The following is a 20,506-nucleotide window of genomic DNA, read 5'->3' as shown; positions in this document are numbered from 1 at the left end:
GCCTATTTTGTTGAAATCCAAGCTTAACCTGCCTGGTTGCACGCACTGTTACATTTGGGCTGCATGAGGAAATAAATGTGACTATTCAGCTTCAGATAAGAAATGACATGTTTTTGGTGTAATACAGGCCTACTATGCTACAGTAGTCTTAATACTGTTATATTTGTTTCTGTTAAATACACAATCATTGTGATCTTGTGTCTCACTGCTTTGCTTTATCTTGGCCAGGTCGAAGTTGTAAACTTGTTCTGAACTAGCCTACCTGGTTAAATAAAGGTGAAGTAATAAAATAAAAAATTCACAGTCGCCTCTGAACAGTTGATGTTGAGATGGCTCTGTCACCTGAACTCTGAATAATTTATTTGGGCTGCAATTTGAGGCCAGTAACTCTAATGAACTTATCCTCTGCAGCAGAGGTAACTCTGGGTCTCCCTTTCCTGTGCCGGTCCTCATGAGAACCAGTTTCATCATAGCACTTGATGGTTTTTGTGACTGCACTTGAAGAAATGTTCAAAGTTCTTGAAATGTTCCGGATTGACTGACCTTCATGTCGTAAAGTAATGATGGACTGTTGTTTCAATTTGCTTATTTGAGCTGTTCTTGCCATAATATGGACCTGGTTTTTAACCAAATAGGGCTATCTTCTGTATATCACCCCTACCTTGTCACAAAACAACTGATTGTCTCAAACAATTTAAGATGGAAATAAATTCCAGAAATTAACTTTAACAAGGCACACCTGTTAATTGAAATGCATTCCAGGTGACTACTTCATGAAGCTGGTTGAGAGAATGCTAAGAGTGTGCAAAGCTGTCATCAAGGCAAAGGGTGGCTACATTCTCTCATATAAAATATATTAGGATTTGTTTAATAATTTTTTGGTTACTACATGATTCCATAGTTTTGATGTCTTCACTAGTATTCTACAATGTAGAAAATAGTAAAAATAAAACAAAACCCTGGAATAAGCAGGTGTGTCCAAACTTGACTGTTACTGTACCTATAGGCTGCTATAGCCTACATATTCATGCCATCATTTTCCTTGAATTTTTGTTATAATTAAATAGAATCTTTCAAAATGAATTTTACAGAAATATTTTACCAGCTCAGTGTATTCTGAAATTGAAAAAAGTGAGGGAGCACTACAGCAGCTCAAAATCCCTGGTATCAGCCTACTCAGTGACACCCACAGAGCACAACTGAAGAGTGTACACACATATTAGCATCATAGCTCTAATTGCAGAACTTTGACTGTGTCAATCACTTCACTATTCAGCCTTATTGACTGGTGAGCTAATGTGGCTTATTTCACAGTGGTGTCAAAGTCTTGCAATAAGAGCTACGACCTTAATATTTGTGTAAACTCTCTTCTGTGGGTTTCACTGAGTATGCTGATACCTATGGATCTTGGGTCCATGAAATAGGCTAAGGCTGTACATGGCAATATAAAATGTCCAATACACACAATAGACTGACTGGTGAGGTGATTTTCCACAGTCAAAGTCCTGCAATATGAGCTACACCGCTCGTATTTGTGTAAACCCCTCACAGTTGTGTTCTGCTGGTGGCGCTGCTAAAACGTTATGACATTATTTTGATAGGGTAGTTTTACACAGCTTGCTGTAGTTTCATTTGTGAACGGTTCTCTAGTGTTGTAAGATCGCTTACCTTGCGTGTTTGCTTACTCTAACGTTACCTGTTTGAAATGTGCATTCCAAAAAGAGCACATCACATTTCACCCCTCCATCAAAAAGTTCGCCCTGCTTTGAGTCACGTGGTTTAAGAAAATGGCTTCTTGAAACGAATTTTGTCAAATGTGTTGCTAAAAGTTGAAATTATAGTTACCTAAAACTGAATGCGAGTGTTAATATTGGACTGAAGGGTTTGTAACTTCAATCTCAGAAATCGTTATGCATAAGTAACCGTTCTACTTAAATTGTTTCATGATTCTCAGGAAGATGGGTGTGCAGCAGATCTCAACTGTCGTAACATAAGATAGCTTACAGTAGCTAGCTAACTAACAAATCTGTCTCGATTTAAGCACCAAAGTCAATCGAACAACATGCCTCCTCGGAAAAAGCGAGAGAACAGAGGCACGGATGATTGTCCCAGGAAACGACGACGAGCTCAGGAAGAGGGCAATGTCGTCATCTCAGACAGAGACGAGGTAACCAGCTGAACTAACGTTACTGTATTTAGCTAGCTGGTAGCACACTAAATTGCTAGCAAACTATCTTCCCACACTGGACGCAGAACTACCGAGATAGCTATATTTCGGTGTAAATTGACCTTTCATTACATCTTAGCTAGAATACAAAGACTGTATGGTATACTTGATAACTGTCGTCCTTCAAGCTATATGTATTTGGATCTCTAAGCTAGGCATCCAGGCTGGAATATTATACAAACCTGGATACCTATCTTAGAGAGCCAATACAAATAGTCTGAAACAGAGATACTGCTTGGCCGACACTTATCAAGCATAGCATGCAGTCTTTATATTCTTCGTGTCATTAGCAACTCCTCTCTCTTCTAACCCAGGATGAAGACTTCAGACCGACATCATCATCATCAAGAGGGGAGCTCAAACGGGAGGAGAGTAGAACACGATCAAACGGTATTTCGACCAACTTATGTCTCCTTATTTGTAGCTAATTTGACTCATAATTTTCATGTACCATATCAACAGAATGCAACTATTGAAGCACTGCAAGATGCAACTTTAACCTACTGTCCTGAAACTGTCCCTTCTCTTCCTAGAGATGACAGAGGAGGAGATGCTGGACCTGGCCATGAGACTGAGTAAACAGGAGGCCAGCAGCGCTGCTCTCCGGCAACGACAGGAGGAAGAGGCCGTGAGGAAGGCCATCGCTGAAAGCCTCTACGTAAGTGTAGATATTACTGACAGAAATCAAATGTCGCCTGGAGATTTACTCGAGCAATCCTCGCCATTGTTTCAGATCAATCCAACCACTTGTATTGCATTCTATCTATTCCTGTGATGCATGAGTGTTGCTGTATCCCTTCAGGCAGACAGCCCTACTCATCCCCACTCAGAATCTTCGCTCGGGTCAGGGAGCCCTACACAACAATGTCAAAATTCTCCTCCAGAGGGAGAGAGCAGCATACAGCCACCCAGGTGTAAACTCTCCTACCCTAACCATGATGTGGCTGACAGGGAAGGAGCCCGCGGTGGAGGTGTTCATGTAGGGATGGCTCCCTCAGACAGGCGGGGGAAGAAGGAGGGAAGCCCATTACTAGATATGCCTGACCTGTCTCAGACCCAGAAGGTCTACTCCCAGTCCTCCCCCCTCAGCCAAGCTTCCACCTCAGTGCCTCTCCCATCCTCACAGGTCAGTGGTGAACACACACAGACCTACGCCATTATTTATCTGTCATTGCCTGTTCAACCCTGGCTGCTGTTCTGCATTTCTTCAGGGGCTTCAATGGGCTCAGATCTAACTAACTACGCTCATACCTTAAGACTTAACTAATGTATGTGTTAAGTTCTGGTGACAGCAGGGTAGAAGAACCAACAACTTACTTAGATCTAAATGTGTTTTTAACAAAAATGTTGGCATAATCTTACACTCATCACAGGCTAAGAATGCATGCCAGATCAGTTCTTACAATGTTTTTATGATAACATCTTCTATGCCATTTTAAGGAAGAGGGGTCTTCTAAGAGGAACCTTTTCAGAGACCGCTCAGCCAAGGCAATTGAATCTCAGGACTACAACAACTCCACAAAGAGTGACTCCCAGTCCCAACTCAGGATCAAGTCCCCTGGTTTCCCTTCCACTACGGCTCCCCAAGCCAACAAACCTGTCCTATGCCTGGAGAAGCTTAGCCAGGACCTCCTAGTAGACTGTCAGGCCTCTGGGTTCCTACTAAAGGGTCATCCCAGCTTAACACTTCCCACAAAGTCCCAGAAATCTCAATCTTATCAGCCCAAGAGCCCCACATTCTCCAATACCCCTGTGTTTTCCAAAACAGAGAGAGGTGTGGAACCAGGCCAAAGTAGTCCCTCCTTTCCTAAAAGCGCCATGTTCTCTAATTGTGATTCAGGAGAGGAAGAAAAAGAGGCCAGTCCCACCATTCCTAAAAGCCTGGTCTTTTTCAAGACTGATAGGGGAAAGGCAGAGGAACAAGGGAGTCCAACTTCTCCTAAAAGCACCATGTTCTCTCAGACTGAAAGAGGACCAGAAGAGAAAGAGACCTTCTCTGGAAGTCCAGTCTTTCCCAGAACTGATCAGATAAGGGACCAGGGTCCACAGAGCTGTGTTGAAAGTGTCTCTGCAACAGGAGACTATGAGGATGGAGACAGAGATGATGCTGTGAAGAGCAGGGATGCCTCCGAGTGCCTTCCACCATGCCCCAGAACAACCCTGTCCCTGAACAAGAGATTTGTGCCTATAAGGAAGACTGCTGGAGTTTCAGACAAAGTTGTTGACCAAGAGGAACGCGAGGGTGAATCCTCGCAGAGAACTGTAAACAGGATTAGCATGCCTGCAAAGTTAGGTATGTTTTTTTCCCCTATTGTTTTAAACACTGTCATACATACAAAGCAATGTTACGATCATACATTGAGTATGAATAAGAACAAGAAATACCTTTATGGCAGGTTCAAATGGCCTTTCTCCCTGCCCTTTTGGCTTTTTATATTCAGATTCAATGTATGTATTGACATGATTGTTCCCTTTTAGCTGCAGAAGAAGACCTTAATTCAGAGGAACTTACATTGGCTTTGGAGACTCAGCCAATGCAGGAGTTAACCAGTAATATGGCGCTACGCTGGTCAGATGATGACGAAGAGGAAAATGCTCCTGAAAAGGTGAAACCAGGGAACTACAATATTGTCTATCACCAGTACTGTTATATAGCTTTTGGCCTCACCCGAAACCTAGTTTCCACAATACACTGTAAATATCTTTCTCTCTCTCTCTTGCAGTCAGCTCACTCGCCCAGCCCAGTCTTCCCACAGGAGAATGACCTCCCTCAGCCAAGCAACCAGGGTCTCTCCCCAAACACCCACGACCACCGTTCCCCCCAACACAGACACAGCCCCTGCCTCGTCCCCAAGAAACGCACTCACAACTTCGAAGGCGCTGCGTGCGAGGAGGGGGAGAGCCAGTCCAAGTGCATCCGGAAGAAGTTCACCTTCAAGGGCATGTATGGAGCCCCCTCTCCCTCTCTTCTCAGACAGGCTGCAGGTAGGAGCCAGGATGAGGCCAAAGGCGGAAGCACCTCTTCCCACCAGCCCCTGGCCTCCTCCAGCCACCTCTCTCCCCCCACAGACGGCCAGGGTTATGGGGGAGTGGTGCGCTACTATTGGGGTGTGCCTTTCTGTCCACGGGGGCAGAACCCAGACGCCTACACACAGGTGATCCTTCTTGGTCTGATGTAGTTTTCATTCATTTTTCTCTCACACAGACATTTTCTGGATTTTGATGTAGGTAACTGACTTCTGGGAACACAAAAAGTGAGGGGTATGAATACTGTGTGCTATTGTGTTAGAAAAGTTCCATCCATTATTTTGTAATATTTAATTGATCTGATGTTAGATGTCATGACTTCTAACTGTAAGTGTCTAATAGAAATTACATGATTTTCCTTACAGGTGATCCTGTCCCAGCTGGAGGTGTATGAGAAATGCCTGAAGGAGGCCCAGAGGGGTCTGCTGAGGAAGGCAGGCTGGGGGGAGCCAGTCCTCCCTGTGCCCCCAGAGAAACCCTTCTCCAGGAGGGGACGCCTCGAGAGACGCAGGGCCCCACGACTCCTGGAAGAAGAGGAGAGAGGGGGAAAACGTCAGGAAGAGCTAGTGGATGTGGTAGAAGATGATGATGATGAAGAGGAGGGAGAGAAGAGGGCGAGACAGCTGTCACGGTGGGGGGTGGAAGGGGGAGGGAAGAGAGGAAGGCAGGAGTGGAAGGACTGCCAGGATCTGTTTGTGTCCTCTCCTGAACAAGAGGAAGTGAGTATTGCTTAATAATTAGAAATGCCTATTATAGGCAGCTTGGAGCAATGCATTTATGTATTTTCGTAGGCTGTATTAATATGATTATTTTTCTTTAGAAGTGTCAATCATATCAAAGGCTCTGATGGTGCTACAGTACTTACTTAAAGTTCCTTGTTACACTATCTAACCACTTGATGGCACTATCAACAATTTACAATCCCAATGTGTTATTATAATACGGGTTTAAGTGCGTCTTTTTGGGATAGACACATTTTATTATGTAGAAAGGTCGATCCACTTGATGTTTTTCTCCCAGCAAATTTGTCTTTGTTTTGTCTTCCCATAGAAATCTCCCTCCCCTGTATTTCATGCAGATACCAGTCAGCTAATTCTACTTCAACGGTATGGGAGGCGTAAATTGCTAAATCATACAGTATGGACCTAGGTTGTCTTTAATCTCAATGATACAATATATTAATTGTGCACAAGAATAATAAAAAACAATGTATAAAGAATTCAGAGAGTTGATTTCTCATTTTATCAGGAGACTTGGCCTTAGAAGAAAAGAGAAAAGAGTAGCAGAAAAACAACCACCTGACTTACTGGAGGAGAGGGAGGAAGATGAGAATGAAGAAAAGATGGATGATAAAGAGGGTGGAGAGAAGAGGGAGGAGGAAGAAGTGGATGTCAGAGGCTTACAAGTTCCAGGTATAAGAAATAATGTAATTATTCCATAAACCAGTAGGTATATATGGTTCTATTTAGATTTGAATAATTAATGTTTGAGCTTCATATGTAGCTGTAATTGTCATGCCGCTACTTCTTGTTATTTCTGATGACAGAGACCCAACTCAGTGACGACAGCACTCAAGACCTCATGGTCACCAGCCCTGCACAGGTTAGTCACTTCAGCACTACCAAAGACACTCATACATAGAGCATTTTGACTACGGTTCTGAATGATTCTCCTTTTACCCAACACCTAGCAATAATGGGTGTGTGCATAGAATTGTGAGGCTATGGTTTTACATTTTAGCCATTTAGCACCGTGGTTTCCAAACTGTGGTCCTCTCCCTGGGCCCCCCCCTCCAAAAAGAGAACTGTCTGGCTTTCAACTTACTCTTGAAAGTTCTAATAGTAGAATCAAATGCACATGGTACTATTTTGAAATTGGGGAGTGCATCATCAGCTGTTTATAACTTGTCAAATATCCACATTTGACAACTAGCCCATGTCAGGAAGTGTTTTTTAGCTAGATTGTTACCCTATACATGTTGTTGTGATGTTTAAGTCACTCAAATATGACATGAATATACACTGCTCAAAAAAATAAAGGGAACACTAAAATAACACATCCTAGATCTGAATGAATGAAATATTCTTATTAAATACTTTTTTCTTTACATAGTTGAATGTGCTGACAATTTTTATGTGATTTTTATCAATGGAAATAAAATATATCAACCCATGGAGGTCTGGATTTGGAGTCACACTCAAAATTAAAGTGGAAAACCACACTACAGTCTGATCCAACTTTGATGTAATGTCCTTAAAACAAGTCAAAATGAGGCTCAGTAGTGTGTATGTGGCCTCCACGTGCCTGTATGACCTCCCTACAACGCCTGGGCATGCTCCTGATGAGGTGGCGGATGGTCTCCTGAGGGATCTCCTCCCAGACCTTCACTAAAGCATCCGCCAACTCCTGGACAGTCTGTGGTGCAACGTGGCGTTGGTGGATGGAGCGAGACATGATGTCCCAGATGTGCTCAATTGGATTCAGGTCTGGGGAAAGGGCGGGCCAGTCCATAGCATCAATGCCTTCCTCTTGCAGGAACTGCTGACACACTCCAGCCACATGAGGTCTAGCATTGTCTTGCATTAGGAGGAACCCAGGGCCAACCGCACCAGCATATGGTCTCACAAGGGGTCTGAGGATCTCATCTCGGTACCTAATGGCAGTCAGGCTACCTCTGGCGAGCACATGGAGGGCTGTGCGGCCCCCCAAAGAAATGCCACCCCACACCATGACTGACCCACCGCCAAACCGGTCATGCTGGAGGATGTTGCAGGCAGCAGAAAGTTCTCCACGGCGTCTCCAGACTCTGTCATGTCTGTCACGTGTGCTCAGTGTGAACCTGCTTTCATCTGTGAAGAGCACAGGGCGCCAGTGGCGAATTTTCCAATCTTGGTGTTCTCTGGCAAATTCCAAACGTCCTGCACAGTGTTGGGCTGTAAGCACAACCCCCACCTGTGGACGTCGGGCCCGCATACCACCCTCATGGAGTCTGTTTCTGACCGTTTAAGCAGACACATGCACATTTGTTGCCTGTTGGAGGTCATTTTGCAGGGCTCTGGCAGTGCTCCTCCTTGCACAAAGGCGGAGGTAGCGGTCCTGCTGCTCGGTTGTTGCCCTCCTACGGCCTCCTCCACGTCTCCTGATGTACTGGCCTGTCTCCTGGTAGCGCCTCCATGCTCTGGACACTACGCTGACAGACACAGCAAACCTTCTAGCCACAGCTCGCATTGATGTGCCATCCTGGATGAGCTGCACTACCTGAGCCACTTGTGTGGGTTGTAGACTCCGTCTCATGCTACCACGAGAGGGAAAGCACCGCCAGCATTCAAAAGTGACCAAAACATCAGCCAGGAAGCATAGGAACTGAGAAGTGGTCTGTGGTCACCACCTGCAGAACCACTCCTTTATTGGGGGTGTCTTACTAATTGCCTATAATTTCCACCTGTTGTCTATTCCATTTGCACAACAGCATGTGAAATGTATTGTCAATCAGTGTTGCTGCCTAAGTGGACAGTTTGATTTCACAGAAGTGTGATTGACTTGGAGTTACATTGTGTTGTTTAAGTGTTCCCTTTATTTTTTTGAGCAGTGTACATTAGATGATGTATACAAATGTATAGAATTGCAGGAAATAATGCTTTAAACTTACAAAATGTCCTCTCCGACAACAAAAAGGGTATGAACCGTTTGTGTCATGAACAGCGCTTGGACCCATGGAAATACGGTGCGTGGGAGGTTCCCCAATGCAGGAAGGGGGGCCTGAGTGACAAAGTTTGGGAACCCCTGATTTAGCAGACGTTCTTATCCAGAGCGACTTACAATTAGTGCAGTCATCTTAAGATAGTTAGGTGAGACAACCACATATCACAGTTGTAGGAAATACATTTTCCCTCAAAGAAGTTATCAGCAAAGTCAGTGCTAGCAGGAAAAGACAAGTGCAGGGTTTTTTGTGGGGGACATTGTGGGATTTGTCAGAAGTTTTCGGAAGAGGATTGTTGATGTCTATGATTGATTTGGCAACCTGTAGCCCCAGCCAGAGAGCCAGTCCCTGCCTCAGATCCAGACCTTTCTTTCATCACCCCGTCCTCTGGAACAGTGTGAAGAGGGGATGTTGGTGGTTGGAGAGGAGGAGGGGCGGAGGAGTAGCCCTGTGGGGATCCCTGCTGTAGGAGAGGATGTTCGGATGGAGGAGGATATCCCAGAGCCTGCCTTCCCTCGGAGCCCCAACATGGACTGTCCCATGTGCATGCGTCTCTTCCCCCTGACGGAGATTGAGATGCACGCTGCCTACTGTGACGGTACCACCGGTATCATGGAGGAGGAAATGGCAGAGGAGAGCCACTCGCAGGGTGATACAATTTTCCTTTTGTAGGACAATACATCTGATTCTGAGTAGGCACAGCAGACCAGCATGATGAAAATGATTAACTTGTCGATGACGCCAAATTTTACAGTACCCACAAATAGTATTTTATAGTACTTCAGGACTGATGTACATACAGTAAAACAGTCATGTTGATATGTAGTTTCAGTCAAGGCTCGTAGGAAGAGGACCAGAAGGGGTGAGAACATTGGAGAGGAGCAGCCCAGCTCTTCTGGCTCTGGCAAGTAAGTAGGTATGACAGCATTTAACTTGGTCTAGCAGCATATCAAATCAAATCAAATTTATTTATATAGCCCTTCGTACATCAGCTGATATCTTAAAGTGCTGTACAGAAACCCAGCCTAAAACCCCAAACAGCAAACAATGCAGGTGTAAAAGCACGGTGGCTAGGAAAAACTCCCTAGAAAGGCCAAAACCTAGGAAGAAACCTAGAGAGGAACCAGGCTATGTGGGGTGGCCAGTCCTCTTCTGGCTGTGCCGGGTGGAGATTATAACAGAACGTGGCCAAGATGTTCAAATGTTCATAAATGACCAGCATGGTTGAATAATAGTAAGGCAGAACAGTTGAAACTGGAGCAGCAGCATGGCCAGGTGTACTGGGGACAGCAAGGAGTCATCATGTCAGGTAGTCCTGGGGCATGGTCTTAGGGCTCAGGTCCTCCGAGAGAGAGAAAGAAAGAGAGAAGGAGAGAATTAGATAACGCACACTTAGATTCACACAGGACACCGAATAGGACATGAGAAGTACTCCAGATATAACAAACTGACCCTAGCCCCCCGACACATAAACTACTGCAGCATAAATACTGGAGGCTGAGACAGGAGGGGTCAGGAGACACTGTGGCCGCATCTGAGGACACCACTGGACAGGGCCAAACAGGAAGGATATAACCCCACCCACTTTGCCAAAGCACAGCCCCCACACCACTAGAGGGATATCTTCAACCACCAACTTACCATCCTGAGACAAGGCAGAGTATAGCCCACAAAGATCTCCGCCACGGCACAACCCAAGGGGGGGGGGGGCGCCAACCCAGACAGGCTGACCACAACAGTGAATCAACCCACCCAGGTGACGCACCCCCCCCAGGGACGGCATGCGAGAGCCCCAGCAAGCCAGTGACTCAGCCCCCGTAACAGGGTAAGAGGCAGAGAATCCCAGTGGAAAGAGGGGAACCGGCCAGGCAGAGACAGCAAGGGCGGTTCGTTGCTCCAGAGCCTTTCCGTTCACCTTCCCACTCCTGGGCCAGACTACACTCAATCATATGACCCACTGAAGAGATGAGTCTTCAGTAAAGACTTAAAGGTTGAGACCAAGTTTGCGTCTCTGACATGGGTAGGCAGACCGTTCCATAAAAATGGAGCTCTATAGGAGAAAGCCCTGCCTCCAGCTGTTTGCTTAGAAATTCTAGGGACAATTAGGCGGCCTGCGTCTTGTGACCGTAGCGTACGTGTAGGTATGTACGGCAGGACCAAATCAGAGAGGTAGGTAGTAGCAAGCCCATGTAATGCTTTGTAGGTTAGCAGTAAAACCTTGAAATCAGCCCTTGCTTTGACAGGAAGCCAGTGTAGAGAGGCTAGCACTGGAGTAATATGATACATTTTTTTTGGTTCTAGTCAGGATTCTAGCAGCCGTATTTAGCACTAACTGAAGTTTATTTAGTGCTTTATCCGGGTAGCCGGAAAATAGAGCATTGCAGTAGTCTAACCTAGAAGTGACAAAAGCATGGATTAATTTTTCTGCATCATTTTTGGACAGAAAGTTTGTGATTTTTGCAATGTTACGTAGATGGAAAAAAGCTGTCCTCGAAATGGTCTTGATATGTTCTTCAAAAGAGAGATCAGGGTCCAGAGTAACGCCGAGGTCCTTCACAGTTTTATTTGAGACGACTGTACAACCATTAAGATTAATTGTCAGATTCAACAGAAGATCTCTTTGTTTCTTGGGACCTAGAACAAGCATCTCTGTTTTGTCCGAGTTTAATAGTAGAAAGTTTGCAGCCATCCACTTCCTTATGTCTGAAACACATGCTTCTAGCGAGGGCAATTTTGGGGCTTCACCATGTTTCATTGAAATGTACAGCTGTGTGTCATCCGCATAGCAGTGAAGGTTTACATTATGTTTTCGAATAACATCCCCAAGAGGTAAAATATATAGTGAAAACAATAGTGGTCCTAAAACAGAACCTTGAGGAACACCGAAATTTACAGTTGATTTGTCAGAGGACAAACCATTCACAGAGACAAACTGATATCTTTCCGACAGATAAGATCTAAACCAGGCCAGAACATGTCCGTGCAGACCAATTTGGGTTTCCAATCTCTCCAAAAGAATGTGGTGATCGATGGTATCAAAAGCAGCACTAAGGTCTAGGAGCACGAGGACAGATGCAGAGCCTCGGTCCGATGCCATTAAAATGTCATTTACCACCTTCACAAGTGCCGTCTCAGTGCTATGATGGGGTCTAAAACCAGACTGAAGCATTTCGTATACATTGTTTGTCTTCAGGAAGGCAGTGAGTTGCTGCGCAACAGCCTTCTCTAAAATTTTTGAGAGGAATGGAAGATTCGATATAGGCCGATAGTTTTTTATATTTTCTGGGTCAAGGTTTTGGCTTTTTCAAGAGAGGCTTTATTACTGCCACTTTTAGTGAGTTTGGTACACATCCAGTGGATAGAGAGCCGTTTATTATGTTCAACATAGAAGGGCCAAGCACAGGAAGCAGCTCTTTCAGTAGTTTAGTTGGAATAGGGTCCAGTATACAGCTTGAAGTTTTAGAGGCCATGATTATTTTCATCATTGTGTCAAGAGATATAGTACTAAAACACTTGAGCGTCTCTCTTGATCCTAGGTCCTGGCAGAGTTGTGCAGACTCAGGACAACTGAGGTTTGGAGGAATACGCAGGTTTAAAGAGGAGTCCGTAATTTGCTTTCTAATAATCATAATATTTTCCTCAAAGAAGTTCATGAATTTATCACTGCTAAAGTGAGTCATCCTCTCTTGGAGAATGCTGCTTTTTAGTTAGCTTTGCCACAGTATCAAAAAGGAATTTCGGATTGTTCTTATTTTCCTCAATTAAGTTAGAAAAATAGGATGATCGAGCAGCAGTAAGGGCTCTTCGGTACTGCACGGTACCGTCCTTCCAAGCTAGTCGGAAGACTTCCAGTTTGGTGTGGCGCCATTTCCGTTCCAATTTTCTGGAAGCTTGCTTCAGAGCTCGGGTATTTTCTGTGTACCAGGGAGCTAGTTTCTTATGAGACATTTTTTATAGTTTTTAGGGGTGCAACTGCATCTAGGGTATTGCGCAAGGTTAAATTGAGATCCTCAGTTAGGTGGTTAATGGATTTTTGTCCTCTGGCGTCCTTGGATAGGCAGAGGGAGTCTGGAAGGGCATCAAGGAATCTTTGTGTTGTCTGTGAATTTATAGCACGACTTTTGATGTTCCTTGGTTGGGGTCTGAGCAGATTATAGTCCAGGATTATGAGGAAAAACATTAAGATCCACAAAATTTATTCCATGGGAGAAAACTAGGTCCAGCGTATGACTGACAGTGAGTGGGTCCAGAGACATGTTGGACAAAACCCACTGAGTCGATGATGGCTCCGAAAGCCTTTTGGAGTGGGTCTGTGGACTTTTCCATGTGAATATTAAAGTCACCAAAGATTAGAATATTATCTGCAATGACTACAAGGTCCGATAGGAATTCAGGGAACTCAGTGAGAAACGCTGTATATGGCCCATATGTCTTACTCGGGTTACTTAGGGATTTTGTTGTGTGTCTCATCCTAAGGTGTTGAAAGTAAATCTCCCTTACTCCCCCTTCCTATAATGCCTATACATGTTAACAAATATGAATTAATGGAAGACAAGCAACTGATGTTCATACCTTTTCTACGTGTGTTGTCTCCACGGCAGGGTGGTACAGGAAGAGAAGTGCTTCCTGTGTCAGCAACTATTTCCTCTCAAGTACCACGAGAAGCATGTAGAGGACTGCATCAAGAACAAAGAGTTCTCCAAGGCTGCATCCAGAGACGGTCAGGTACTCCTGGTTGGCAGTACTACACACACTAGTACTTGTTTTTTTTCTTCAAAGAAGGGTCTACTTGCAGTGACTGATATGTGGTTGTTTTTCTTACTAAACTTGGTTGAATGCACTGACTTGAAGTTACTCTGGATAAGAGTGACTGCTAAATGACTGTACCTCTTCTGGTCTTCTGTCTGTGTGACGATCTTGCAGAGTGGAGACTTGCTGAGTGCTCTGGACCAGACAGAGCATATATATTCAGGTACGTGCTGTACTCTCACTTTCTGTCATTGGCTTGTTTTACACTTTCCTAAAGCCTCTTTCCACCATGTTTGAATGGGAGAAAAAGAGAGCCAATGTTTTCACTCTTTGGTCTCTTTCTAGGGACTGCTGAGGCCAAACCATGTGATACTACCGTCAATAACCAACAAAGGTAAGCAAAACAACCGGAAATAGTGATGGATTTTTTTGGGGAAACTCCATTTGACTGTTACTGTAGTACCCACCCCCGGTGACATAGGATAGGGAGGTGAGTCTGATAAGCGGACCCTATTTTGTCTGTCAAGGTTATACCCTGATAGTTAGTTCTCTGAACCATCATAGCAAGTCTATTACATGAATCTAAGACTTCATAGTTGTCCATAGTGGACTAAGGCTGTTAGTATACCCCTATTTAAGTAGTTATTAATTTGCCATTTTCTGCTGGTTTAATAGATCATAAAAATATTTTTTTTGGGGGTCAATATGAGATGGTAGTAAGCAAGACTGCGGCGTTTGGTGCTGGTCTACACTTGATTTGGGATTCCACAGCACTCCAGTAACTATATGTCATCAATCTACCTCTCAAGCCCATTACTTCTCTGTATAACAGTGTGCATGTAACACCTGCACTTGTCCAATAAGAAATGCAAATTTTCACTATCTGTTGCATAATGTTTTCCTACGGTCTACCTCAATGAACATGACCCTGCTCTGTATAACTGTGTTACTTTTATTCCAGTGGCCTGATTGATGATCTGGACACAGCAGAATCTGGGGGAAGAGGAGACTTCAGCGCCCCAGGTTTCAGAGTGAGCACCTCGCCCATCCAATCCTTCACCCCTGTCTCAGAAGCCACAGACTGCCTTATCGACTTCTAACGCCAATGCTCTTCCTCTACCTCCTCTTCCTCCTCCAGGCCCAGCCAAAAAGAGATTAAAGCAATAGTTTACAAAAAAAAAAATTACTGTCAACCACTTTTTTATACCCCTGTAGATCTTTCATTTGTAGTGTTTTTTACACTGAATTGAATGACAAAAATGTGTGTTATTAATATTGTATTAAATTATACTGATTTTTTAAAATCTACTTTCGTTGGAGACATGTTTGTTGGATTGTTACTATGTTGATGTAGATGTCATGAGGTATACGTGTAGTTCTAAACTGTTTCTTGGCAGTAATACATACAGAAAGCAATGTAAGAGTCAATTCACTTTTGCAGACCAGCCAAAAGAATGCCTGCATACCAAACAGTCACAGCGAACCAAACCGTCCTCATTGTACATTATTGGGTTGTATTTTGGAAGGGGGAGAACTATCAGGTTACAGCAGCCTTCATCAGTGCCACTGTGGCTGTATGATTGTAATAGAAATACAGTGCTACCAGTGTAAACAATGATTGCAAGAGGACTGATTGTCAATTGCAGGTAAACATTTCTTCAATTTATTTTGTAGTGAATTTAGGTACATTCTGTCGAGTTAATTTTGTTTTATGGTATGTCAAGTATATGGTAGGGCTATTTACACCTGATGTTGCATGAAGTATTTCCTTCCAAAGTATACTGAAAACGTGTACTTTCTTCTGCCAACACTACAAGCATATCAAGTTAAGTGATTCAATCCATGGAATGTGCTATAGAAGTACAGTTAACACTGCTATTAGCATCTAAGCTCTTTGCCATATGTGTACCATTCCAGTGATTCTATATCCTCCCAGATGAGCAGCAAGAGGGCCAAACTTAGCCAGGATTCCTCAGACCCCGTCAGCATATGCATATCCGCAGATACCTTCCACATGGTACACCCACTGTGTGTGTGACCTTATCACTGTGTTTCATCCTTCCTCTGCAGGGGAAAGTGTCTCCCAGCCTTTCCGTCTCTGAGTAGGACGAGGACCTAGGAGAGGTGTAGAAAGACCTGAATAAATTACTGGGCAAAGACACCAAACGTCTCCTCCTAAGATGCTTCCCACCTTTGTGAGGACCACACCTAATGGAACAGGTATGTTAAAAGATACATGGTCTCGATGTGGTCCAGTGAAAACGACTTTTATGTGGACTGAGTTTTGTATATTCAAGGAAAGTGGAAACTACTCTGGTTGGCTTCAACAGAGACTGGTGACTTCCTGGCACTAACCTACGTGTCCTCTATTTGAAGTTAGGAGTGGAGGATCAGCAGCATAAAAGCTGTTTACACCATCCATGAGGAGGTTGATACGTCTGGAAAGGTGAGTGTTAACTCAGTGTTAAAACACTTTCTTAGTGTGTGTATGTGACCCACCGAAAGAGTGTAAAACTAACACTTTTCAAAGTGTTGACAAACTAACACCTCGGGTGTTGCAAATTGGGTCCGTAACACCGTGGTGTTGCAAATTCTGACTTAAAATAACACTTAGTAGTTTTACAGTCATTCCTGGAATGTTGTTTTAGCATTGTATTGTGCAGAGCATTATTTGCATTATTTCAAGTGAATGTTAGTGATACCCACCCATGACTGTGTTTTGTTAGTAACAGAGACATGATTTTGCAGTCAACACTAATTGACTGCCTGAGTGGATGGTTTTTAATTAAAAGTTAACTATTTATGTAGATATAGTATACATTTGTAAGGCCTAGTTTCCCCCAATATTGTGGTCTGGTGATCCTGGCTCATGGGCCATATAAAATCTGCAAGTCACAATATGCTGGCTTGTGAAGTGATTTCTAATTCCTATTGGAATCCAGCTAGAGGGAGGATATTCAACTATTTTTATCAACCACAACCAACATTCAGAATGACTGCTATGGTGAAGTACTAGCTAAAGAAGAATACCTAAACCATCTAAACTGGAACAACCATCTCAGTAATGGATTCAGTAGTCTAACCACTTACAGATTAGATTTGTTTATTTTTTATATATTTTTTGATTAGTTTAGATTTGCTATGTATGTTTGTGTAGAAATATTCGAAAAATCAATCTGCAACAAAGCATGCTGGGAAAAGTGGTAAGACCCCTCCCTAGTACATCTTTTTCACTCAGAGTTAACAGAAATGAACTTGACTCAGTTGAGTAACAACACCACGCAGTGTTGATTCACACTTGATTTATTCCACTGGTGTTAACTCCACTAGAATAACACTCACAACACCTACCTCCACACTAATATTTTAACACCTGCAAATTTGAACTATGAGAGAGACCTTAGGAAAAGTGCTGAAGTTAGTGTGAAAGCGGAGAGTGTCGCAGAAGAAGAAACAGAGAATCCATCCACGTTCCTCGCAAAACCATGAGCAGCCATGAGCTCAGATGCAGAGGCTGTGCCAGTGGGTTAATTGAAAACTGCCTTGTTCAGGGGCAGAACAACAGAGCTTTACCTTGTCAGCTCGGGAATTCGATCTTACAACCTTTCGGTTCCTAGTCCAACGCTCTAACCACTAGGCTACCTGCCGCCCCCAGGTTTATTTATTGGAAAATCGAATAAATAAATGTGATGCTGGATGACAACATAATGTTTGTTTCCAACGTTCTGGTTGTTTTCCTAAAGAAGTTAAATCTGCTTTGCTTTTTGTATCAATTTCCACGATACTATACTATCCCAACCCTAGAAGGAACCAGTGACAGTAAAAAAAAAACAGCAGGGATGAATGTTGAAACTTGTCGAAGGTATTTCAACAGGGGTGGAACGTTGAGGGCATGCCACTACTCTGCCATGCAGGCCCCAAACAAAGATTTGTTTTTCTATAATATTTTTTTATGGCTGACTGTGTTAAACCCAAACAATACCAGTTCCTTTCCTGTGGAACTTTTTTGCCTGTTTTCTGACGTGTAGGTCAGTTTACACTCCCTAAAAAAGTTGTCAATTAGTCCATGTTTCAAGTCAAGGACATTTAAAAAATTACTGCAATCTAACCTTTATTTATCCAGGTTTCATTGAGATAAAATATATTTAGCAAGGGAGACCTAATTGAACCTGGATGAATGATATATGACCTGGATGAATTAAGATGTAAATATAGTGTTAGGTATAGGGCTGGGTGCCTCCTGAAAAGATAGCAGTGTTGTCATGAGCAGATCTGCGTTACAACATTGATTTAAGATTACAGTATCATATTTGAAGAGAACAGAAAAGTAGGATCTAGGGATTCACCCAGTCAAGTTAACTTAAAATGATACATGACTTTCACTGGAGATGGAATATTTCTGACGGAGAATTACATATGCATGGGCATCGTCACCTTGTGGAGAAATACTTGTTTTTGTCTATTCTGACTGTTGTGTTACTCTGAATAACATGTCATAATCCCACTGGTCATCTTTGACTATGCCATTATCTGTAATAGTGTTATAGATGGTATACAGGTGTTATACCAGATGACATGGACAATGGTAACCTTGTCCTGAAATAGAAATCACAAACCTTCTCATTGGTAGAGTGTCTGCAGCCTTTCCGTCGCTCTGTGGAGAAGCTGCGGGACGTGTCGTCTCGCCTCAGGAAGGACCTGATCATAAGGCGGGACAAACACACAAACCGCCGAGCGGCAGTCAAGATGCTGCCCACTTTTGTGAGGTCTACACCTGGTGGTACAGGTGTGTACTGTACTGTATTCCTTAAGGCCCAATGCAACCGGTTTTATATCAATATCAAATATTGTCTGCGTAACAATTAAGTACCTTACTGTAATAGAATTCCATTAAAATGGGCAAAAATAGCTATTTAGCAAAACTATTTCTCAAGCAAGAATTTTGCTAGGACTTTCTGGGAGTGGTCTGAGTGGAAAGGGGAAAACTGAAAACTAGCTGTTATTGGCAGAGAGGTTTGGGACTGTCTTTATCATTGGTCTATTAACCAATTTACTCCGTGCTTAAAATGTGTAAATTGGGAGGTACCCAAAACAAAAAGCGAGCCTGGGAGGGGTGACCTGGGGAGGATCTGAGGTACAGGAATGCATGAAGGGAAAAAAAAATCAATCTTTATAACAAAGTATTGCATGCATTATCATCGCTTTTGCATACTGGCATAGAGCAGTAGAGGCCTTATATAATTGTATGAAATGTGTTTAGAAATAATTTTTGACAAATGATCGAAATGACAGCCTACTTTGACACTGAGAATCTGAGATCAATAAAAATGGCCCTGTCTTGAATACATCAATAGCCTAGGTGTGTGGAGACTAGGGTTGCCAAGGGTGGGGAAACTTTTTCCATAGGAAGTTAAGCCCGGGAATGTTGGGAGTTTTGCTTAAATTAATCAATAAAGTTAGCTTATAACAGTGAACCTTTTTTGTGGGATACACAAAGCCAATTCTAGGTCTTGAGGCATAGTTTAAACAAAATATCTCAAATTCAATGGAATTGAAACCCTCTGCATGCACAGTGCATTCTTCCATCACATGTACATTTGATTCTCAAGATATTGCACACGAATGGGATGCTATTGAGCACATAGTACTAAACTGTCTGAGCCTAGGACTAAATACTTTTTTGGAAGTTTTGATTACAGTACTAGGTGGGGTGAATATATTTTTTGTTAACTAGTAAATAGTAGCCTGCAGCAAAATGTGTTTAAATAATTTCTAACTTGTTAACCATTTCTGCCTGTTAGTGTTTGCTACCATGTGGGTTTTAGCTTGCTTGAGCTTGCTAACTGTGAAGTGTTAATTTACCTGTTTCCATACATGTTTCATTTTAAAACATTTATCTTAAAAATAAATTGTTTAATCTAACTGCTTAACTATTTATCTGTACATGGAATTGTATTTGTTTTGTTTTTTTACTATTTTTTTCTCATCTTTACAGGAAAATACCACAGGCACTATCTGATGTGTGGAGACATTTCACTGCAGCTAATGTAGAAGGAAAAGCTGTGTACATTTGCAAATACTGTGCCAAATCATATGTGAAGAATGCAACAAAGATGCAGAAACATCTGGCCAAGTGCATGAAGTTTCCTCAGCGCTCACAACAAGCTACCTCTGACAAAAGTCCCTCTACATCTATTCGAGGTGAAAATGATGAATCAGACACCTTATCGATAGCAACAGCTCACGGTCCTTCTGGAATCAGAGTTTTTTTTTTTACAGTGGAGGAACGTAGTCAGAGAAATACTGATAAATGTCTTGCTCGAGCTGTGTATGCAGCTGGTTCACCTCTGATGTTCACAGGCAATGTGTATTGGAATAGATTGCTGAATGTTCTTCCCCCAGCACACACTCCTCCAACCAGACATGCTTTATCTACAGTAATTTCCGGACTATAAGACGCTACTTTTTTTCCCACGCTTTCACGCGGCTAATTTATGGATTTTTCCCGCTTTCACTAGATTCATGCCGCCAAGAAACTGAGCACCGTCACATAATGTGACGTAAATCGAGCGCCCTCAAACTTCCCATCATTCTGATTACGGTAGTCATTTTGTCACCCTCATCATGGCAAAGACACGGAGAAATGCATATGATTCAGCTTTCAAGTTGAAGCCGATCGATCTGGCTGTTGGAAAAGGAAATAGAGCTGCTGACAGCGTGGAGCATTGTCAAAAAATCCACCATCATCAACGGGTTTCTAAAGGCTGGACTGCTGCGTGTTGAAGAGGGCAGCGATCCAACAT

General features: G+C 43.1%; 1 protein-coding gene across 8 annotated transcripts; it reads left to right on the top strand.

Moving 5' to 3' along the window:
• Nucleotides 1–1,589: 1,589 nt before the first annotated feature.
• Nucleotides 1,590–19,759, top strand: LOC124011000 (BRCA1-A complex subunit RAP80-like). Of its 8 annotated transcripts, none has more exons than XM_046323920.1 (21): nucleotides 1,591–2,167; nucleotides 2,542–2,617; nucleotides 2,761–2,885; nucleotides 3,030–3,353; nucleotides 3,668–4,520; nucleotides 4,706–4,833; nucleotides 4,951–5,382; nucleotides 5,620–5,973; nucleotides 6,305–6,360; nucleotides 6,503–6,666; nucleotides 6,801–6,856; nucleotides 9,282–9,603; nucleotides 9,781–9,862; nucleotides 13,556–13,679; nucleotides 13,878–13,926; nucleotides 14,049–14,097; nucleotides 14,665–14,734; nucleotides 15,774–15,923; nucleotides 16,080–16,149; nucleotides 18,345–18,489; nucleotides 19,699–19,759. In XM_046323920.1, exons 1-18 carry the CDS (start codon nucleotides 2,063–2,065, stop codon nucleotides 15,807–15,809), a joined length of 3,405 nt encoding a protein of 1,134 aa, XP_046179876.1. In that variant the 5' UTR covers nucleotides 1,591–2,062; the 3' UTR covers nucleotides 15,810–15,923; nucleotides 16,080–16,149; nucleotides 18,345–18,489; nucleotides 19,699–19,759. The 8 variants fall into 8 exon arrangements, with proteins under 8 accessions (XP_046179893.1, XP_046179876.1, XP_046179867.1 ...); XM_046323911.1 differs by having other exon boundaries at nucleotides 18,334–18,489; XM_046323928.1 differs by lacking the exon at nucleotides 18,345–18,489 and having other exon boundaries at nucleotides 19,699–19,717.
• The last annotated feature ends 747 nt before the right edge of the window (nucleotides 19,760–20,506 follow it).

This window comes from Oncorhynchus gorbuscha, linkage group LG02, assembly GCF_021184085.1.
Source record: "Oncorhynchus gorbuscha isolate QuinsamMale2020 ecotype Even-year linkage group LG02, OgorEven_v1.0, whole genome shotgun sequence".
In the NCBI taxonomy this organism is placed as follows: domain Eukaryota; kingdom Metazoa; phylum Chordata; class Actinopteri; order Salmoniformes; family Salmonidae; genus Oncorhynchus; species Oncorhynchus gorbuscha.
The sequence above is the reverse complement of the archived record's forward strand: the minus strand, read 5'-3'. Positions and strand labels throughout refer to the sequence as shown.

Bases quoted from the DNA above. Each gene is read 5' to 3' on its own strand.
- LOC124011000 (XM_046323902.1), top strand. From the start codon at position 2,063: ATGCCTCCTCGGAAAAAGCGAGAGAACAGAGGCACGGATGATTGTCCC. The intron at 13,680-13,877 runs GTACTCCTGGTT...ACGATCTTGCAG, and splicing joins CTGCATCCAGAGACGGTCAG to AGTGGAGACTTGCTGAGTGC. The intron at 14,098-14,664 runs GTAAGCAAAACA...CTTTTATTCCAG, and splicing joins ACCGTCAATAACCAACAAAG to TGGCCTGATTGATGATCTGG.